At 36.6% G+C, this 20,901-nt stretch overlaps 1 protein-coding gene across 4 annotated transcripts in view; it reads right to left on the bottom strand.

Annotated features, from left to right (window-relative positions):
* COL24A1 (collagen type XXIV alpha 1 chain) overlaps positions 1–20,901 on the bottom strand; it is a 135,020-nt gene that overhangs the window by 5,313 nt on the left and 108,806 nt on the right. For 2 of the 4 annotated variants that reach the window (XM_083847168.1, XM_083847169.1), the window contains exons 43-57: positions 20,146–20,199; positions 19,056–19,109; positions 18,892–18,945; positions 15,948–16,001; positions 14,217–14,324; positions 12,233–12,340; positions 10,974–11,081; positions 10,835–10,888; positions 10,458–10,520; positions 9,172–9,225; positions 7,693–7,728; positions 1,895–1,930; positions 1,765–1,791; positions 983–1,048; positions 54–222 (exon numbers count right to left, since the gene is read on the bottom strand). In XM_083847168.1, coding sequence (XP_083703294.1) covers positions 54–222; positions 983–1,048; positions 1,765–1,791; positions 1,895–1,930; positions 7,693–7,728; positions 9,172–9,225; positions 10,458–10,520; positions 10,835–10,888; positions 10,974–11,081; positions 12,233–12,340; positions 14,217–14,324; positions 15,948–16,001; positions 18,892–18,945; positions 19,056–19,109; positions 20,146–20,199 — 1,045 coding nt within the window. The other 2 variants (XR_014587622.1, XM_083847170.1) reach the window with 2 other exon arrangements.

Below are 20,901 nucleotides of genomic sequence, written 5' to 3'. Positions count from 1 at the left end.
AATGCATTTCAAAGCCTAGTTATGTTCAAGCTTTGATGAAAGTGGACACTTACCATCTGACACTTTACGTTCACAGCTAAGCAAATCCCTGCAGATGCGTGCTGGGTTATCTCGTGTGCCAAGGGGGTTCTTGATGCTGTGCAGTAAATTGCTAAGGTAGTGCAGCGTTTTGTATATCTCTGTACTGTGATCTAGTAAAGTTACTTCAGTATTCTGGTATCTCTGCCAGGGGCCATTAGCAAATGTGTTACCACAGAGAAGTATCACAACAGCAGTATATGCAGTAAACATCAAGTGGCCATTGAAAAGCCAGACAGAAGCAAAATATTTATAATATATGCCATCAGCCATACAAAACAGGGTAAGAATAACATATTCCAATAAACACGTTAGTGCATTTTATTAAAATTACCAGAGCAGTGAAGTTACAGGCAGTGGAAGATCATGCAAATACAACAACAACACGTTGACAGAAATATGAATATGGGAGAAAAAGAAAAAAATAAAAGTATATGCATCAGTTTTAGATTTTGAGTAGTGAAATCTACTCTTAGACTTATCCTACAAAATAAATGCAAATATATTTGACTTTACACATGAAAGGAGGTTTTTTTTTTTTTTTTTTTTTTCCAATGAGACCACATACTTGCACAAAATTAAGTATGTGTGCCAGTATTTTTTTGGATCAGGGCCTAAATGTTGCTATAATCTCTAGCTGAACAGTTATGGTCCGCTATGTGTGATATTTGATACATTTCCATCACTGCTAATTGTGATAAAAAGATAGAAATGCTGTTTTTCCTTAATTCTGTTTAAATTGTATCCTATGTATCTCAACATGTTTAATTATATTCTACAGTAATTGCTTGTAATCATTGATTTGTTTTAAATTGTTTTTCTAAAGAAGCCCTGATATTTCCTCAAACAGTCTCTTTATAATTGCATATGTAAATGTTAAAGTAAATACATTGAAATTCATTACCTCCATCTGCAGTGCAGCATTTGACTCAATCAAAGCTCGAACAGCAGCATTGATATCCACGAGTTTCTGAAAAATTAAAAAAAGATAATTCAGAATATAAAAAATGAATAGAAATATTCTAAACTACAGGTAAGTAAATTTATGAGTATTCTTGTAGAAGCATACAGATGATCATAATTTTGTCATTTTCAGAAAATAATTCATTGTAAAAACTTACTTTTAAAATAGTATCTTCATTCTCTACAGTTTGTGCGATGTACATAGCAGACACCAGATTTATTTATTTTTAAAGAATTAAGAAACCCATACAAACAAGCAGGTCTTGCAGTTGGTTCTGGTTCTCAGATTACATATACCACTGCAGATTTAAAACACTTCAAATATTGAGTTTGTCTTGACCGGCACAATCCCTTAACAGACTAACTGATATAGGAAGAACAGCAGGGCCAGAAATAACACAGACTTTTCTGTTGCTGTCTTTCTGCGTGTTCAAATAGGGAACAGCAGAAAAACCTTTTAGAGTATGATGGAGTTAACCCAACTTAAAAATATGAGCGTGCCCATGAACATTGCCTGTTAAGGACTCAACAGTGTGGTAGAACAAAGCCAACAGTGAAACATGGCAGGTCCAAAACCTGTATTACTGTAGCAATGGAAATTGTAGAAAAATGTATTTGCATTTCACTTACAGTGACAGAATAAGCAATGCATTTGAAGACAATCCTGTATTTTCACCTTCAACAGAGGATACAATATGTAGTTCGGGTAGTTACAGTACTTACTCTTGGTCCTGGTGGTCCAGGTGGTCCCTGGAAAATGGGAGAAATCACAGATTAGGTGCTTCACATGTTTATTTTTTAAATGTTTGATGCAATCACAATACAATAATACAGGCATTGTTAATACACTTACAGGTGGCCCTGGCTGGCCCTGAGGTCCCTGAGGTCCCTGAAAGAAATTGAAATAAAATGCAGTGGTTATAGATGAACATTTCTACTTTTATATTTATATATAAAATAAATATATATATATTTAATCACAAAATGCCACAATACATACAGAAAAGTGAAAATGTTTGTGATATAGGTCTCAATAAAACTGTAGATTATTAGTTATTATTCTTAAAGTACCACACTCTGTTAATGTGAGATTGTACCTGTGAGAATTTCTGGGTTGGCTGTTTACCAAAACTTATTTATTCAATTACCTGTGGTATACAAGTTATACAAGTTATTAACATACAATGTGGTAGCATTATGCGCATATTGCTGATACAAGTACTACAGTGGATGAACGATCATAAATGCATTGTAAAAAAATTTATAGATTGTTGTAAAAAACTGACTGATCTGTTTGACTCCACAGATATCTACTAGGCATTTATTAGCTCCATTTATTAGCAGTGCCACTTTTCAGCCAGAACATGTTAGGCTCATTTTTAATTTTTAACAATGTTATTGCAGGCTTCCTTCATATTAATGAAGTTACACCCATGCTCCTGATCTTAAGAGACATTTTTTTAGTATGCAGGATGTTACAGTGGGGAGGAGAAGAGAAGGAACAGCTGCTTTTCCCTAGTTTATAGTGCCTACAATGCACAGTCTTATATCTGAGTTTTAGTCTTGCCTCAGGGTTGGATGAAATGTAAATAAACTCCCTGTCTGATTTAGCCTTTCTCTGAGCAACTGTTCACACTGAGATACAATGATTATGAATATCTGTAAATATTCAGTAATACTTTTGTCTCTGTTAGATTCTCTTCTTCAGTCTCTATATGCTTAAATCCTCTAGGAGCTGCTGTAACATAAACAATAGCAAGAACAATGACAAGGGAAAGAATAAGTGGCAGCGGCTTAATACAAAAAAGGAGAAGGAATGAAAGGCACAGACCAGATCTGCATTATGTATTAGTAAAACCATTTAACATAACCGAGTTTATTTAAGCAAAACACTCTTTAGCTAGTACTTATTGTACCAATTATTTAAGCACAATGAGCTGTTCCAGCAAAAACAGTCGTATACCAACATGGTTATGCTAGTGCTAAGTCTCTGTAAAAACAGAAATAATCTTATTTGACATGGTAATTAATGCTGGCGAATATTGTGAAGCTAATTTAGTCAAAGAGGTATCAAGTTGTAAATCACTTCATATAGCAATAAGAAGTATTCCTGCTGTGAGATTTCACAGCAAGATCTGTGCGAGTGTCACTGCAAGCTACAACTGCTGAACTCGGGCAGTGCTTCAACCTGCCACCAGCTGAGGCAGCTGGTTCAGCTGGAAACGACTAGATGGACAAAAACAGATTCAATCTTACATTGATTTATGTATATTTAAATAAAGAAGACTTCAAAGTACATAGGAGCAATTTATTTAAGTCACTGAGGCTCCGGATCTATCAATATTAAGACAATACCAGCTGCGTTTTTTACTATTCCTATACATACTCATAAAATAGAGCATATGGTAGCCACCTGGGAATAAATCTGACAGGGGATTATGATGACCTCCACAACTGCACGAGGTTAAGTGCGCCTGCACATCACCTGCCCTGGCCATGCCAGAGGGGCTCAGGTGCTGGAGAACGAAGGCTGTGAAAAGTGGGGGCCATCATGTAATTCCTAGCACCAGATCTGTGCCAACAAGGCTATGATAAGGGACCACAAATGACTTCGAGGCTGAGACCCATGTTTTGTGCAAGCTCTCCGGGAGAACTGAAACTGAAGCTATTTCTGGGAGTTTAGAGATACGGCCTTCTGACAGTTCAGATGACATTGATGGCATAAGCACTAGTCGACTAAAAGTCAACTTTCAAAATAAATATGGTCAGGATGCATCAGTTGCATTTCATACAACTGTAACTGTATAAGGGACTCTAAATCGTTTTGTTGGTAAATTTGTACTGGTATTTAATTAAGGCATCAATGATTAGTATTGAAAAATGGAAATCAGAGGATAAGTCATTTTAGAACATGCAGTAATACAGAAAACCTGGTAGATTCTGTGGCAAGTACCTAGATTTCCCTTTTTACTCTGATTTTGATTACTGTCCAGCTTGAAATTTTCTTTAAAATCCCATTACTACTACATAGGCGTAAAATATTATTACTGTTATTCATTATTTCAAAACTGATGAGAGATGAGTTTGCAGGGATGACATCCACTTGACTGATTTGTTGTAGACCCTTGGGTGATACAAATTAACTGGGTTTCAGAGCTACACTGTTGAATACCAGTGGAGAAAGCTGACCTCCACATTTAATGAACCACATCGACAAACTCGGGGGCTGTGAGACTGCTGCAGCATACCTTCAGTCCCACGTGGATGCGTTACTGAACTCTATGATCATACTTGGGGAAGTATGTTTAATATAAAATGAAAGAGAAAGTGTGAAAAAGAAACTTGACGGAAGAATCTGACAGTGTGAGGACATATTTGTTTATCTTGGTTCAGGACTTGATTATGCAAACCCCGAGTCAAGCAAGGCACAAACTCTTCAGCAGCTTGTCCCTAAGTAACCACTGCTCTGATGAATAGATGCCTTTGTTCTCTGGGTGTTGAGATTTAGAAATTCCAGTGGATTTTTCAGATGACTGAATACTTCATCTAATAATCTATATTCTTGGCATATGCCACAATTTTAAGACTTCCAACATCTTGAGACTGGAACAGCTGAAAACTATAGTGGTTTTTGAGACAGAACTGAATACTTCAAAAATCAAAAAGCGCACTGTTCCAATGAATTTAAGGTATTTTGCGAAAGATGAATGTGATTTGTCTTGATTTACTGTCATCTTGCCAATAAAATCCATGTGGAAAAAAGGTAAATAGTGAATGCTATTTTTTAACTGTAGTAAACTTCTTTGGAGGGATATTAGATTTCTTAAATGCATTAAAACTTCAAAGGTCTATATCAATTACTTTTACAAGCCTTTAAAATGTAACAAAACTGCTTGAGTGTGTTGAAAATCCTGTAGAGATGTTATAAATGTTCTCTGTGTTTGTTATAGAGCAACAGAATAAGGTTAAGTTACACTTTCCATGGATTAAGCTAATTGCAGAATGTTTCATTGGAATGTGCAGGATTACCTTTACAAAACCACTTAATTTATCCTTTGATCATACTAGAATTTAAGTGGGAAGGTTCCAGTATAACTCCAGTATACTGAGTATAATTCTAGTTCATAATAACAAAAGCAGACAATAGAAATGTTAGTTTTAGTGTGCTCTTTAATTCTTTAATCACCCAATTTGATTGCTAGTACAGAAGTTCAAAGGCCAAAACTCTAATCTTTTTCTAATACCATAAGGCCCTGATTTTATATGCAATGATACACATGCTTAACTTTGAAAACATGAGCAGTCCCAGGGACTTCCATATTTTCCATAACTTTCGAAATTTTCCAAGAAACAAAGTTAAATAATGATTTTAAGTCAATAAAAATGATTTTAAAGAGGAAAAAAATGCCATCCCAAGTAATTAAGCTTTCCCTGATCACTTCTGTCACTTTGATGTTATTTCACTGTGTCTTGGAATGGGTAAATCTTAGCAGCATCCTGCAGTACAATACTCTGATATACCATTACAGTGTAGCAGCAGCTATTACTTACTGTAAACCTAAGATAAAAGATCATAATAGAAAATTACAGATTACGCTTTATCATCTTGTGCGTGGATATATACATATAATAATAATAATTATTATTATTACTTTACTTTGAGGATAGTCAAGCACTGTAACACTTGCCCAGAAAGATTATCTAATCTCTGTTCCTGGAGGTTTTCAAGATGCTAAGCAATGTGGTTTTATCTCAAAGCTGATTAAACAGGAGGCTGGACATGAAATACCTCAAGATCCATAACAACCTGGATTATCTTATGATTCTATATTATCATCCATTATGTATTATTAATGACATGCAATGAAATAAAAAATCCCAAGTAAATGAAAACACTTTCAGAAATGTCAGAATTCTGAAACAATATTCTAAAAAGCATTCCATGATTATCTAAATGTTTCAATCAAAGCGATATGAATATTAGGAATTCAAAAATATTTTTTTTTTTCCAAAAAACTCTCAGTCTGACTATCAATTTTTCTCCAGAAATAGCCTACAGAAGCTGAACTTTGGTTCACCACTGACCTAAACAAGGAGGCATGATTTTACATTCCATGTTTTTCAGGGGATAAGAGAACATTCCTTTCCAGTAATGAACTGATATCCCTGACAGACTAAAAACTGTAACTAAACTTGGACTCTTAAAGAAAAGTAAAAATCTTTGTGAGTCTAGGAAGAATACCAACACAATTTAAGATGCAAATCCAATCTCAGAATACACAGTTGGATGGAAATCATTTTCTCATCTTTGTTTGTGAAAATAGTTGGAAATATATCCTTTTCTTGGCTAGATATTGAAAACTTCTTGGCTAGATATTGTAAACTAATGCCACTGTGTAGAGTTTAAAATTAAACTTTAAAACTTTAATTATTTAATTTAAAAAATAATTTAGAAATTAAAATTTAAAATTTATTTTTTTAATTTAATTTAAAAATTAAAAACTAAAATTATTTTGAAAGCACTCTTAGGAGATGAATTAATGATTTAGGAAATCATCTCTTTTTCTCTTTTCTTTTTTTAATGTCAGCTTTTAGTTCTATGCTGTCATAGAAATTCTTATGAACAAAATATGAGAAAAACACAGTTGAGATATTTAATAGTAGTACGAATTAAGAGCCTAGTTTTCCTCTTACTCTGAGATAGGAATTGCCTCAAGACCCTTAAAATCAATGAGGAAAGGTCCTTGAGACATGTACACCAAGCTTCATTCTAATCCTTAATTCTTTAATTTTGAATTTTTATGATTTATTTTTCAAAGCTTTTATAAGGCAATTAGGTTGGAATTGTACACAGGTGGATGCTTAAACCAAAATACAGTGAGATGAGAAACAAAATGATTTAAAGTGAGGTGGATAAAAGGCAGGGTGAGAGCAACAGGAACAAGATCGCATTGGCCAGCTACCGGAAAAGGAAGTAATTATAAATCTATCATATAAAGTAACGTCATAGATATCAGCTAACATTGTATTCATATTTGCTGTAAATATAATAAATTGGCACAGTCATCATTAATTGGAGGCCTTACTAGCTCTATCAAATTTTAAGTAAAATCAAACATTTAGTAATATACAAAAATGAATGTACAAGTCTTACTGAAAACAGAGAGTGAAACTTCATTACCCGTCAGTACTGCCTACTGCTACCATAGGCAGCATATGTTGCATAGACACCCACCTTCATCTCCAGGTTTTTCCTGAACTTCTCCTCTACAGGAGATGATGTAGACGTCATGAACACGGCACTGTACGCACATTGTGCCGTGAGGTACTGGAGCATTGACAATGAATGTGACAAAGGATTTTGCTTTTAGAACTGAACTGTAACAGATCCGGAGTATGTGACTGCTACACGATCAGGGCCCTATTGCCTGGCAGCATACACTTGTCAGGCATGCCCGTGCCTGTGTGAACCAACTCGTACAAGAAAAGGTCCAACTTCGAACTCAGGGTCCCAGCCTTCTTGGCCAACACTCTGCAGGAGCACAACCAGGAGGTTTGGCATTCAGAGCACGCAGAAACACATTCAGTGTAACACACGAATACTTTTTACACAGCCAAGAGGACAAAAGCACAAAAGTTGTTTCAACTTACCATTTCACCCCTTGTGCCCTTTTCACCTCTTGGTCCCTGTAAGACAGAGAAGTTGTTAAGCCAGCATGCTCTCTAGGCTTCTAGGACTGAAATAAGCAAATTAACGTGTGGGAGAGGTATACTGCTCCCATGAAAAGTCCAAACTCATCTGTGGAAATATTTACAGCTCTGGGGCTTTAATTTTTCTGCATTATTAGAAAAATAAATCACTTGAAAACATCTTGTAATTCCTATATTTGGAAAGTTGATTGTTTCCTTCAGGTTGTAGATACGTTTTTTCCTCAGTAATTTTAACTGTCAGCATTCTCCCTGTCAATCAGCTGTACTCTCTTCAATTTGATCTACTGTAAAAGGAGATAAGTGTTTCACTATTGAAGAGCTGAGAGCCAAACATGGCACTCTGTCACTGAAGAAAGCTATCAGTCATATATCTGCTTTATTAGCCTATTAGTTCTCCTCTCACAGTATACACTGGTTTTCTGTCTCCATGGCATTTTTTTGCTAGTTTTCCACTTACACTGTGTTTCTGAAGCCAGTAGCAATCTTCCAGTTCTCTGGAAGAATGTTGTATCTTGATGGCAGCATTTCATATCACATATAAATAATCTTCAACTTTGAATGCTTTCTGAATGATAATGGCAAACTATGACATTCAATATGAAGTCTATTAAAACCTTTATACTGGTATACATAACTGTAACGTTTTCCTCCTGAATGGCAATGAAAAGAATGCAACAAGACTTAAAATGCTTTTTCCCAGCAGGTGGAAAGGATAGTCTAATTATAGGAGGAACATTTTCCTTCCCCTTTCTTTTTCACTTTTAAATATTCATATTTATTATTTTTATTATGGATTCCTGTTATTTTGATGATTATTATTTCAAATTTTTCAACATTCTCATTCCCTCTAAGTTTTGTTGATCAGGCAGAGGAACTTGGGTGGTATAAAAAAAGCTTCTATATGTACCTTACATGGGTGGGACAGGCACTCTGGACATAGCAGATAGAGCCAGCAGGTGCTCCTGCAGAATGCTGCTCTGCCTCTGGCACAGGGAATGCGACGAGGGATGGAAACAGGGATGAGGGCAGAGCTGTCCCACTGCAGAGAACCTAGGGAGCTCTATGGGTCATCAGAAAGGCCAAGAATTTTTTTTTTCTAGAAACATTGCAGACTTAAGGCTGAATATGAATATCCAGGTTACAGTTAGGGTGCTAGTTTACACCTTGATTTGTCTACTGCTCCTGTAGAGATGTCCTCTGTATAATGTACTTTGATAGAATGCCATTACAATGATTTTTTTCCATCATCTTGTTTGTATCAGATGCTGAAATCACATATATTAGCTTGGCAGCATGGTAATATTACAAAGACAGTCCTACCAGTTGACAAATGGCAAAATACGTCTAGTTGTAAAACAGATTATTAAAAATAAAGGTAGGTGAAATAACCAAACTATCCAAAAGATAAGGGAAACTTACAGGCCTGCCAGTTGGGCCCGTAATGCCTTCTTGACCAACAGGACCAATATATCCCTGTAAAAAAGCAAAGTGATTTATTAGTCCACCATGTTTTCAAAATGAAGAAAATCCGTATGACATGTCCTGGTTTCAAGTTGCTCAGCATTGGCAAATATCCCAAATATCATGGAAATATTATCTTTCTGAATACTGAATATACATTGCTACATAATCAACAAGGTAGTTATTTTAATAATTAGTAATAGTTATGTTTGGAAAGCCCATATGCATTCTTTTATATGAGAGGTGATGCACTAAAAATAGTGGAAACTTAAGTACTCTGACTACCAAAAACAAGTATTCATTGAGCTACAGTCAGTATTATCTTGAACTATATTACTGCCCGCAAGTGCTCTTGTAAGGCTGCCAGTAAATACTGCTAAAATGCTACTTTACTGTTCTGTTTCACTCAGAGCAAACTGTTCATTTCCAGTGTTTATCTTGTATAGGAATGTTTAGAAAAAGAAAACAGCTATTAGAACAGGCCACTAAAGCCTTTGCTCTGCATCTGGTTAACTGAACCGAGTAACTTCTGTGATGTCAATGGCAGCAGTGAGAGAAGAGCATTTTGCAGTAAGATTTCCCATGCTGCAAACTTCCTCCCTTTCCTGCTTTTCACTTGATGCTGTAAGCTGGATGCACGCTCCCAAATATGATAAAATTCTTCCACATTTTTGGAGAGTAAGAAAGTAGAATGTCATGAAGAAGGTGTTATGAAGAACGAGCTAACGCAGACTTGTAGCCGCATAGATAAAAAGGAAATATATTTAAAAGGCTACCTATTAATTCACAGTGCTTTTGAGCACTACCCTCTCTTCTGTGGGTAAAGTTTGACCCCTTTTTTTTGTTTCACTGCTGGACAGTCATACAGTCAGCATTATTGCCAGTAAGAAGAAAGAGAGCATTAAACCCCCTCAGACAATGAAATGACAGTGATCAAGAGACTTGTAAATTGATAAATTGAGACTTGATAAAATTATTGCTAAGAGAGTATAATTGTCAGCTGAGTGTGCTTTTTTTCCTTTAAGACCGAGAGCCCAGTTCTGCTTGTGTATCTGTATGCACACTGTAACCAGACCAGTGTGGAAGAATAGGCAAAGGGCTCCTAGTGCAGGCACAGCCAGAGAGAAAGGCTTGGCTAGAGGGCTCCAGCCTTTCCAGTAGGTAAAAGAGGATTCCTCTAAATTAAAAATTCGTGCCACCTGCAAGCTATCCTGATAAGCACTTTCATGGAGTGAAATACTTACAATTTGCCCTGTTGGACCTTTTGGGCCCAGAATTCCAACTAAGCCAACGTCCCCTGCAGGACCCTGAAAATACAAAGAAGTTTAGTCAAACGTGAACATTAGTTATCAGCTTGTATTAATCTCTTGTAAACAAGGGAAGTAAGATAATTTCTAAGAGCAGTAACAGTGAAAATACCAAGCTCACTGACCCAGACCATTCATCCTTGAAAGTGGAGTACACAGCTCTGCCTAAAATGTCCCAACAAGTGCAGATACATTCTGAACAAATTATTGTTAAAGCTGATTAAATCTACGCTTTCCTAATATTTTCACTCTGTAAATATTTTCAGTCTGTAAATCTTAATCTTAAGATCTAACAGAAAAGAATGAACACATACTTTTGGACCTGGGAATCCTTGAAAACCCATCAAACCTTGATCTCCATCTTCTCCCTGTAATAGAGGCAGGCATCCTCACTTATTTCATGTTGGTAACTCTTGGAGTAGTTGTTTTGCATCAAATGCTGTAATTACGTACAGTCTGTCCTTTCAGACCAGCATCTCCTGCTGGTCCTTGGTCACCTTGTGATCCTGGATGGCCTCTTTTACCTCGTTTTCCTGGATGACCAAGAAGCCCTTTCTCACCCTATGAAAAGGAAGATAATACATCCTTTATTATAATTGTGAAAGTTATAAATGTTAATTTCTGGTCAGAAACGTGGAACATGCTTTCTGTCTGTTTTAAGAAATAAATATACTCTATTCATTTCATTTCCATAATTATTTCTTACACTAAAATGAAAATATGACCTGACTGTTCCTTGATTTGATAACAAACAAAAAAAAACCATACATTTCAGGCCATTTCCAGTATGGTATCTCGCCATGAAAATGCTAAAGTACACAAAATGAAATACAGAATAGGCAGGTTAGAATCAAATTAAAAAAGCAATCCCCTGAGCACGGCACAGTATAGCTGCAGAACTCCTTGTTGTTAGATTAAAAGTTCATGTGATTTCACATGGAAGCTAGGCAAGTTCATGCTAGGGAAATCCTCTCAGGACCATCAAACACACAGAAACCATGTCTAGCTTAGGAGATTACCAATCTGCAAGTAATTAGGGACTATTCACCTTCCATGACTGTTTTGCACGTACGCTATTTCTTTGGTGTTTCCTTTTAGCTCTAACAAAGACAGACTTTTGGTCTGACTCAGTACATCTGCTCTTAACATTTATTTTGCACAGCCTAGTATCCCTTTTCCCTCACTTCACCTATTCCCTGCCTTTTTGAGATTGCAATATTTTCTGAGCAGGAGCTACGTTCCTACAGTTCATTGCGTAGACAAAGGCATATAACCCAGACTGAGAGCACTGGCAATAAACACTACAAATAGTGAATAGAGTTTATACTAAAATATCTTCATGAAAAGAGAACAAAGATAGACAGTATTTCCCTCTCCAGTTTTCAATTAACTGGAGGTTTTAAAAACTCCTTACCGATAAAACCACACAGAGCAGTGCATATCATCATTTGAAATGAAAAATCCTACACCAAATGGTGGAAATTATCAGTAATGTTTCCATTCTTTGCTTCTTTTATCATTGAAATAAGTAGTTAATATTATCAGTAGAAGCTGAGTAGGGCAGCAAAATCTGCAGTTTCACCCTTCAAATACATTTTGATATCAACTACTTGTACAATTAACAGTAGCATGCATAGCATCACTGCATGCAGCATGAAGACTGGGCAATATCAGTAATACTTCTCTTAAACAACAAGAACCGATATGCCTACCTTTAGTCCGGGTGCTCCCATGGGCCCTGGCATGCCTGGCAATCCCTTGGGACCTCGAGCTCCAGGATAACCTGCCAGACCCGCTAAGCCTGGGTTTCCCTTATTACCCTTAATGAATAAAAAGTGATTGATTACAAGCAGAAAAGCCAAACATATATTTTCATTGTATGCGAAAACAGGCATGTAACATACAATCAACTAAAGCTGCTTAATATTTTTCTGTATACATGACACATTGGAGTACATCAAAACATATGAAAAGAATGATCGGCAGTATTTCATCTGTATTTCTGTTAATTCATCAGAACCCATGATACTTAGCAACATAGCTATATGTGTTTTAACTGTGGGTTAGACTGAAGATTCTGAAGAGGCAAATTAATGCAACTTAACAAGTCACTGACTGTCAAGCAAAGCAAATGCTAAGCATGCTTAAGCAAATGTTCATATCAGTATTCATCTCAAACCTTGTTCTGTTCTAACCTAAACATATCCTGCTGTCATCTGTGATGAGAACCTTCTGAGAACCTTTGAGAGAATCAATTGTCTGTTGGAGTTGACGCATGGCATCTCCCCTATTAGCACACTCCTAAATAGGAATAGTTGCCCAGCTGGATCACCAGGTTGGGTACCAGGGACCTACAAATCCTGAGCATTTTTCTGCCCACAGTTGTTGTCAGTTTTATGGACATACCAGTGATTGCTTTCACCTTCCACAGGGAATCATACAGAATAGTTAATGAGACTTAAAACTTCACCTACACCTGCAAATTTGCATATTCAAATTAATAGTCTTTACAGCTGAAACATATCATTCTTTGCTAACGGTATTTTGAAACCTGCAGATCAGAGCACTAATACCTGTTACTTATAGAAGATGACTTCTTGAAATGTTTCTTGGAGGAGCGCTATGTGATATCTCTTTAGCTAGAACTGTGAGGATTCTGAGCTCAAAATAAGAAGCTCCTGATAGAAACAAGATACTAAATTCATTTACTATGGATGAGCTGAAAATGCTGTTGAGATTCATAGCACTCATTTTTCAAGAAGGGACTCTGCATCAAGAAACAAAATGAGACTCCCTTCCCACAGAAGCATGCAAAATTCAACACGTCTATTTATAAATACCAGGCATACTAATAATATTAGTACGACTATGTACACTCTGAAGATATACATATAAAATAACTTTACCACATCAAGGAAGATCAGAACAGTTGTTATGAAAATGTATGATAAACTCTAAACAATAGCAAGAATTTTGAATGAAAAATAAGTTATTGAATGCATGGAGTTAAGCCAATTGTCATGTTAAAGAACTCAAAATGGAAATTTGCCACCATCCAAATGAACATTGCTGTGATGTTGTTTAGTAGAAAGAACAGTTATCCTATATTTCATATGATATTCTGCTAAGTATTCATAGAAATAAAAGGGTTACATGAAACATGATTTTTATATTAAATGTGATTTCCAGAACTTCTGAATATGGTACTGTGGTTTATAGACTGATCAAATGATAAACTTATATAGCAAAAGTTGTGTTCTTTTATTCATAATGGGAAAAATCAGAAGTCTCTCTTTAGTACAGGTTATAATGCTACTACATTTAGTTAATACGAAGTAATGGAGTAACTTTTAATATGAAAGATGACATTTTGAATGAAAAGGCCAAAATATAAGAATTCTTCAGGGTGTTTATCCTAAATCCAACTCCCCAAAAATTAAGTACTTGAAAGAGATTCAGCAGGCCATTACCTGAAACCTGAGAGTCTCAAAGAGGATACACCTGCCCCCTATGGGCCTCTTGTTTAATCTTCTGTCAGATAGGCAAATTTATATTTTTAAGAAAGAAAACAAAGAATTGATCGAATTTTCAAGATGACAACAGTACTGGGAATGGTTCCTTCTATTTAAACACCTTGGCTCAGAAAATCTGTAAAGCAGAATGACAAGAAGAGGGGCAATGTGGAAAGCAACTTACCTTAGGGCCAGGTTTCCCTGACAGCCCAGGCTTGCCAGGATTCCCAGGAATACCTTCTGGTCCAGGGTAGCCCACTGCTCCTTTCTGCCCTGCTGGTCCCAGTTTTCCCTTGAAACAAATTCAGACTAAATATAGCATGGTTGGCTCTCTTTAGCTTCACCATTACAGAACTACATTGCAGTCACAGTATTTCTTAAAACCTAAATAAAAACAGACCCAGTGACACAGATGACTCTGAGTTAGCATGTTTGATTTAAATAGCTATTGGCTTAACTTTAGATGTGTTGTATTGTGGGATCTAGGCAAATTCAGCTGAAACCATGAGGCTGACTGCTCTGCATGCGAGGCCTGGAAGATGGCTGAGTGTGTTGATTCTTAAACTGAAGCAAGGAAACCTGATGAAGTCATCTAAGTAACTCTAAAAAATTAACCATATGCCTTCATTTTACTAGATAGCATATATTGTATGCTCACAAATATATTCTGTTCGAATTTGTACACATTAAAAATACACACAAACTTCTAATGAGACAAGTTTGTGCTAACTGTTGCTATACGTGCACTGAAAAGCCTTATGTCACATTCACCAAATGAATGGTAATTTTTTTCTTTATAATAATTTCCTTTTAGAGTGACACATATGATCTTAGGTGTCTTGGAGTTCTGCAATTATCTCCGTATGAATGTATCTCAGAAATTTAAAACAGTCTAGCTAGAACATGGCTCATTGTAAGAAGTATATTTAACAACTGTCTTATAGAATATGAGAAGTGTGCCATCTTAATCTCATTTCTAACTTCTGATTGCTGAAGAATCACATTCTTGGGATGTGTTTTGAGATTTCCTCTTTACTGTCTTTTCCTCCTCACTTCTCCATTTTTCTTGCCTTTCTCTTTTCCTCCATTTGCAGAACGATTATCTCTCTCCAGAGGGAAGAGCCAAATATTTACAAAAGACACAATTTGCTTGCCTTCAAAAGGCTATTCTTCCACTCTGCCCAGAAGGTACAAGCTCTGCGAAGCAGCTGCATTTCTCTGGTTACTGACGATGTTTTGATGTGAGGGAGTAAAATATATTTACAATATGTGCTTGTGTGGTATTATTTATTAGGGGACCAAAATAGCCTTGGATGCATTTTGTTCTTGGTTATGTTTACAGAACACCTACTGCTTCCTGCTCTTTCTTTTCCCTCAGGGAGAAAGGGATGCAAGTTATTTTCTCCCCAGTTAGCTTCTCCAGAAAGAGCTTTAAACATTTCAGCTCATGGCAAGTGAGAAAGAAGAAAACCTCAAGAGATCTGTCAGCCGTATGCATCACGGACATATGGATACAGCCTTCTCTAGGCTGCAGCTGTTCAAGGAACTGATGGGAGCCAGGAGTGAACAGTAGTACAGCTCTGTGCAACGTAACGCGATAACTTGACTATGAGCCACATAAACAAATCACTTAATTAAGTAACTATACAAGTAGGAAGCACCTTGTTATAATAGCTGCACTTCACCTCCATGTGCCGAGTAACTGAGTGTAAATCAGGTTGATGTCACAGAGTTTCAAAAATCATTCTACTTTCATGGGGGCTCCTTTACACTTCCTGGACAATGAGGCGGTTCTTTAGAGTGAGCAGAAGACTTTCTGGTATGACTCTGGCATGACCCAAGTTTGGTTTTATTAATTAATATATATGTTTCATTTATAACATGAAAATTATAAAACTAAACTTTTGTTACTTACAGGAATTCCAGGTTTTCCCGCCTGACCTGTTGCTCCTTTCTTCCCTGTGGGTCCCTAAAAGTTACAAACACTGGTGAACTGACAAGTGTTATAAACCCAATCCCCTAAGAAGAGCTGAGAATCGTTTTCCCCTCTAGAACAAATGTTCACATTGCCTGGCTTTGGACCAGATCATTTCCACTTCAGGAGACAGCAGAAGGTTTTTCAACAAGTTAATACATTTTCTGGTAGAAAACCACACCACTGTAAGGAAGTATGCTTTTACAGCACTTTCAATACCTTTCAAAAATGGAAATCATTAAAAGTTGGCAATGTAGATGCACTGAGTGTACGTGGAGGAAAGTACTAGAAAACAGCATCACAAATGGGAACATTCTTTTTATCTAAAATGTAGAATAAAGATAAAATTTACATAAAACCACTCTTTTTTTGTCTTGACTGATCTAGGAATCTGTAGTCTCAGTCAACCAAGGGATACTGACAGAGTATCTTGTAAGTGGTTTAGTCTGAGTGGACAGAGTCTTGTAAGTGGTTTAGTTACACAGAAGCCAAGAACCAACACGGAAAAGCTCGGAATGGGTCGGAAGGATCTGAGAATTCTGTTTGCAGCATATTCCCCATGGAATATAGATATCAAACATACCAGAAAAATTTAGGAAGTATTCATAAATTACAACATGGGCATGAATTTTATCTTAACTCTCAGACGTAACCCCTCAGACAGCAGAGATAAAAATAACATTTGTTAGCACTGATCAAGTAGAAGAGTTTCCAAGGTTTTCTGGATTAATTATTTTTAAGACTGCTATTAAAGGAAAAACTATGATAATTATGCTGCCATATTACATAACATGCAATAAAATGAAAAGAATAACAGTCATTTTAAGTGTAATTTTTTTTTTTTTTTACAATTAATATGAATATGATAAAACCAGCAAAATTGTGTTCTATTCCTTAATTTAATGTCTTTTTGTTTATAAAGGCATACATAAAGTCCACCAATCAGAACAGGAACCTGTATATCCAAAGAACTCTATATTGTTTTCATTAAAATTTCTGAACACATAAACTAAACCCAGATGATTCAGCATTGCAATTTATGGGATCGGCTTTGTGAGGCTTGTTATAGCAGCACCAAGCATGCCAACGGAGTTAAGACTGTATGGATGTTTCCACTATTTCTTGTGTAAATCTTTAAGCTCTTTTGGTTTGCTCCAGGCTGCATATTGGTTCCATATTTAACAACGGCAGTTTTAATCTGAGGGCCATTTGCAAGACCAAGAAAAAATTCCCCAAGGGAAAGGCAGAGGAATGATTGATTTTATCCTGTGCTGTGATAGTTTGTTGAAGGCAATATATCTGAGCACATGGTTACAGTACATGCTGACAATGTTTACACATCGCATTTTCTTTTTGTTTCTCCCTATTCCTAACCTACTGTAGATTCTTGTATTCACCTAGAAAATTTTGGAACTTTAACAATCGTCTATGGAACATTTCAGAGAAAATTTCTCATTTAAGTTGCAAAGGCAATTCAAGTTGTAAGAAATCTTCTAGCCTAGATCTTCTGGAATCTCAAAGGTAAATAAAAGTCATGGTGGAATATAAAATACTTTTGGCAACTTTCAACACACCATCTACATGAACTATTATTTCTAAAGAAAAATATTTAGTCTTTTTTCTTGACTTGTTCTGTCTTTTTACTCTACTGTTCTGTAGCAAATCCCTTATTTCCAAGTCTGAGTGAAAATTCAGCGCAGTGCAGTACCGGGAGGCTTCGTTTACAAACCAGAGCAGTAAAATCCTGGGTGTTTTTCAGAGCTAGTTTGTCACGAGGAACTCTATTTAAGGGTATAACTGAATATCACTCAAATTTTTCAAAAAAAGCCTCTCATAATGCTTTCTATTACCCCAAAGTAAAACCACTTATCTATCAAATTACACATATATACTAAGATCATTACGCAATTTTCCATTCTATATTTTTATTGTCCCTGCAGGTATGAAAAGGAAAGCCAAACACTGAATTTCAACCTTATGTAACAGTGAAACAAAAACCAAACCAAAACCAACCAAAAAAAACCAAAGAAACAAAAAATCAAAATGATTTCCATGCTGCTCTGTCAGTCATTTACAAAACTTTCCTACAAGCTTAATGTTTGGAAAAACTAGCCCAATAGTTTCAAAAGAGAATTTGAGTATGAAAACCAATTATTTTCAGGGAAAGGCAAAACGCCACTAATAGATACTGTCATATAAATGCCAAGACACTACACACGCATCTTAGATGAGCTAAACTGTGCCTGCAAGAGAGAACACTGTGCTCCACGTGCAGGTGGCTACTGCCAGCTGTAGAAGAAACCACAAAAACTGTTGGAGCTTCAGTGAGCACTGGGCACTGCTCTGTTCCCACTTCAGACTGTGTGACTCAAATGTATTGCTTGGGGATGTAAAACAGTACAAAAAGAACCTTCATTTAAGTAATCAGCAAAAATTCAGCCTAAAACTACAAAACAGCTTGCATCTATATTTGAGATGATTTGAAACCTAAATATCTTTAGTATAGAGATGCCCAGCAAGCACAGAGATTTCCTACAACAGGCTGTAGCAAATCTGTCTAGAGCATCATGCAAATCATAGTGGCAGACAATGATAAGAACTTAAGCAGAATTCAACTCAAACGTGCTGGTTCAAGTTGTTGAAGACTTCACAGGATGTGCAACTTGAGAACAGGTGATGGAGAGCCCTAATTTTCTCATAAAACTGGAATATGAAAGCAAATACTACATCTTTAAGAATATCCATCAGAAATCATGTTTTACTCTTGAAACAAGTCTTATCTATCAAAACCCTACACTTTCTTCTTTTCCAAGGATAGTCAGTGAACAGTAAAAACAGACAAACTCCAATTAAGTGCACTGTTTCTTTACTTTTTTCTACTTACTTCTGAACCTCTTTCTCCTTTTGGTCCTTGCTCCCCAAATCCACCTGGCTCTCCCTTTGGAAAGAACATATATTAAATAAATAACTAACAACATATCACAGAAATGCAGAATAAAATGTAATTTCAATGCTCAGCAGAGAAACCTCATCGTTTACAATACTTACTGGAGGCCCCTGCTGTCCAGTTGGTCCTCTAAGCCCTGGAAGGCCTATGTGACCCTGGGAAGCAGAAAATATAATATATTGCAATATAAATAACTCAGGATGTCATGCTCCGTGAGCTACAGACTTCCTTCGAAAGCCGATCTTGGGAAGTGCTGAGTGGCCTCAGCTTCACTGACTTCACCTGTATAAAGTATGCTCAGCTCTCCTGACACCAGACCTTAGGGACCTTTTCTTCTTTAAACTCTCTACTCCAAACTCACTGCAAGAGGGAAATATATGTTTTAAACATTCCTGCACTTTTCTGTGCACAGACTATATTTGCTTCACTGATTTATTACTACGCCTATCCGCACTGTCTGTGTAACTTGAACAAGATACTCCCTGTCAAGGAGTCTCTTCTGTTTTTCAACAAACAGAATGAGTTACCAGCCATTTGTATTTGCTGAAAGACTGCATACAATTAATGAATGATTATTAGGATTAGATTTACAAAGCTATAGCACTTACATTTCAAATAAAAATGTTAATTGATTCTGTCTAACAGAATCATTTAGGTTGGAAGGGACCTTTTGAGATCACCTAGAGCAACTAAGCTTAAGCAGGGCCATCAGTCTGTCCAGGACCATGCCCAGGGGGGCATTAATGATCTTCAAGGATGGGCACTCCAAAACCTCTCTCTGGGCTACCTGTTCCAGTACTCAGGTACCCTCACAGTTAAAAAAAAAAAAAAAAAAAAGTGTTTTCTGGTGTTCAAATGGAATATTTCATGTCTCTCAACGCGTGCCTTTTGCTTGTCACTGTATACTACTGAGACGTGTCTGCTTCCTTCATCCTCATTCCTTCCCATCAGGCATTTATACACATTAAGATCCCCTGCCTGAGCCCTCTTTCCTCCAGCCTAAACAGTCCCTGCTCTCCTAGACTCTCTTCACATGACAGGTGCTCCAATCTATACTAAGAACTCATCAGTGCAGTGAGACACCAGCAAGTGCATCTTAGCATACTTGCAATGACACTTTTTCAGCATTACTACATGTACGCACAGCACACCATGTTCAAATACAAAGAATTAAAAAGCAAGAGGTATTACCTTGTAGCCCTCATCACCAGATTCTCCTCTATCTCCACGTTCTCCACTAGGCCCCTGGAGAGAAAAACAAAGAGCATAATGTAACAGCTGGACTGAAAAACTGCTGCAGAGAAGTGAAAAAAGAAAGCTGGGATTTCTCTCAAAACAGACAGACCAACAAGAGTGAATTGAGGATTACTAATATTAAAATTAGCTTGTCTAAAGGAATAAACATGATTTTTTTTCTAAACAAAATGCATTACAGTCAGGCAGGAGACGCTTTCTAAAACATTTTGCTACTGAAGACCAGAAGCTAAAAGATGAATCTTATATGGGGAAAAATGAAATGGGAATATTGGCCTCAGTAGAAGTTCTCCAGGTTTATACCCATATATATATGGTATCAGAATTAAGACTCCCTGTGAATGACCAGACTTTATTTTCAAGGCACGTGAGGAAAACTCTCTTATGGCTTTCATAAGAAAAATGGTGGAATAAGGAATCATGCCCACAGAAAGTAAGAACGGCCAAGACTTTCAAAAAGACATCCAGCCACTCATTAGATGAAATAAGGACTGTCCTTTTCTACCTATGTCTGAAGTAAAAGCACATAGTGAAAAACTGGCCCGGCATCACTAACTGCAGCGCATCTTTATGGTTCAGAAATGAATAGATTAACCGCATCTACTGCATATCCACCAATAGGTACTATTACGCAACTGGTTCTATACTCTCCAAGGTTTTGGCATGTTCCTGGCATGTTTCCTAAAAGGAATC

Source organism: Anser anser, assembly GCF_964211835.1.
Source record: "Anser anser genome assembly, chromosome: 8".
Classification (NCBI taxonomy): domain Eukaryota; kingdom Metazoa; phylum Chordata; class Aves; order Anseriformes; family Anatidae; genus Anser; species Anser anser.
Note: the sequence above shows the minus strand (reverse complement) of the source record. Positions and strands in the feature narration are given on the sequence as shown.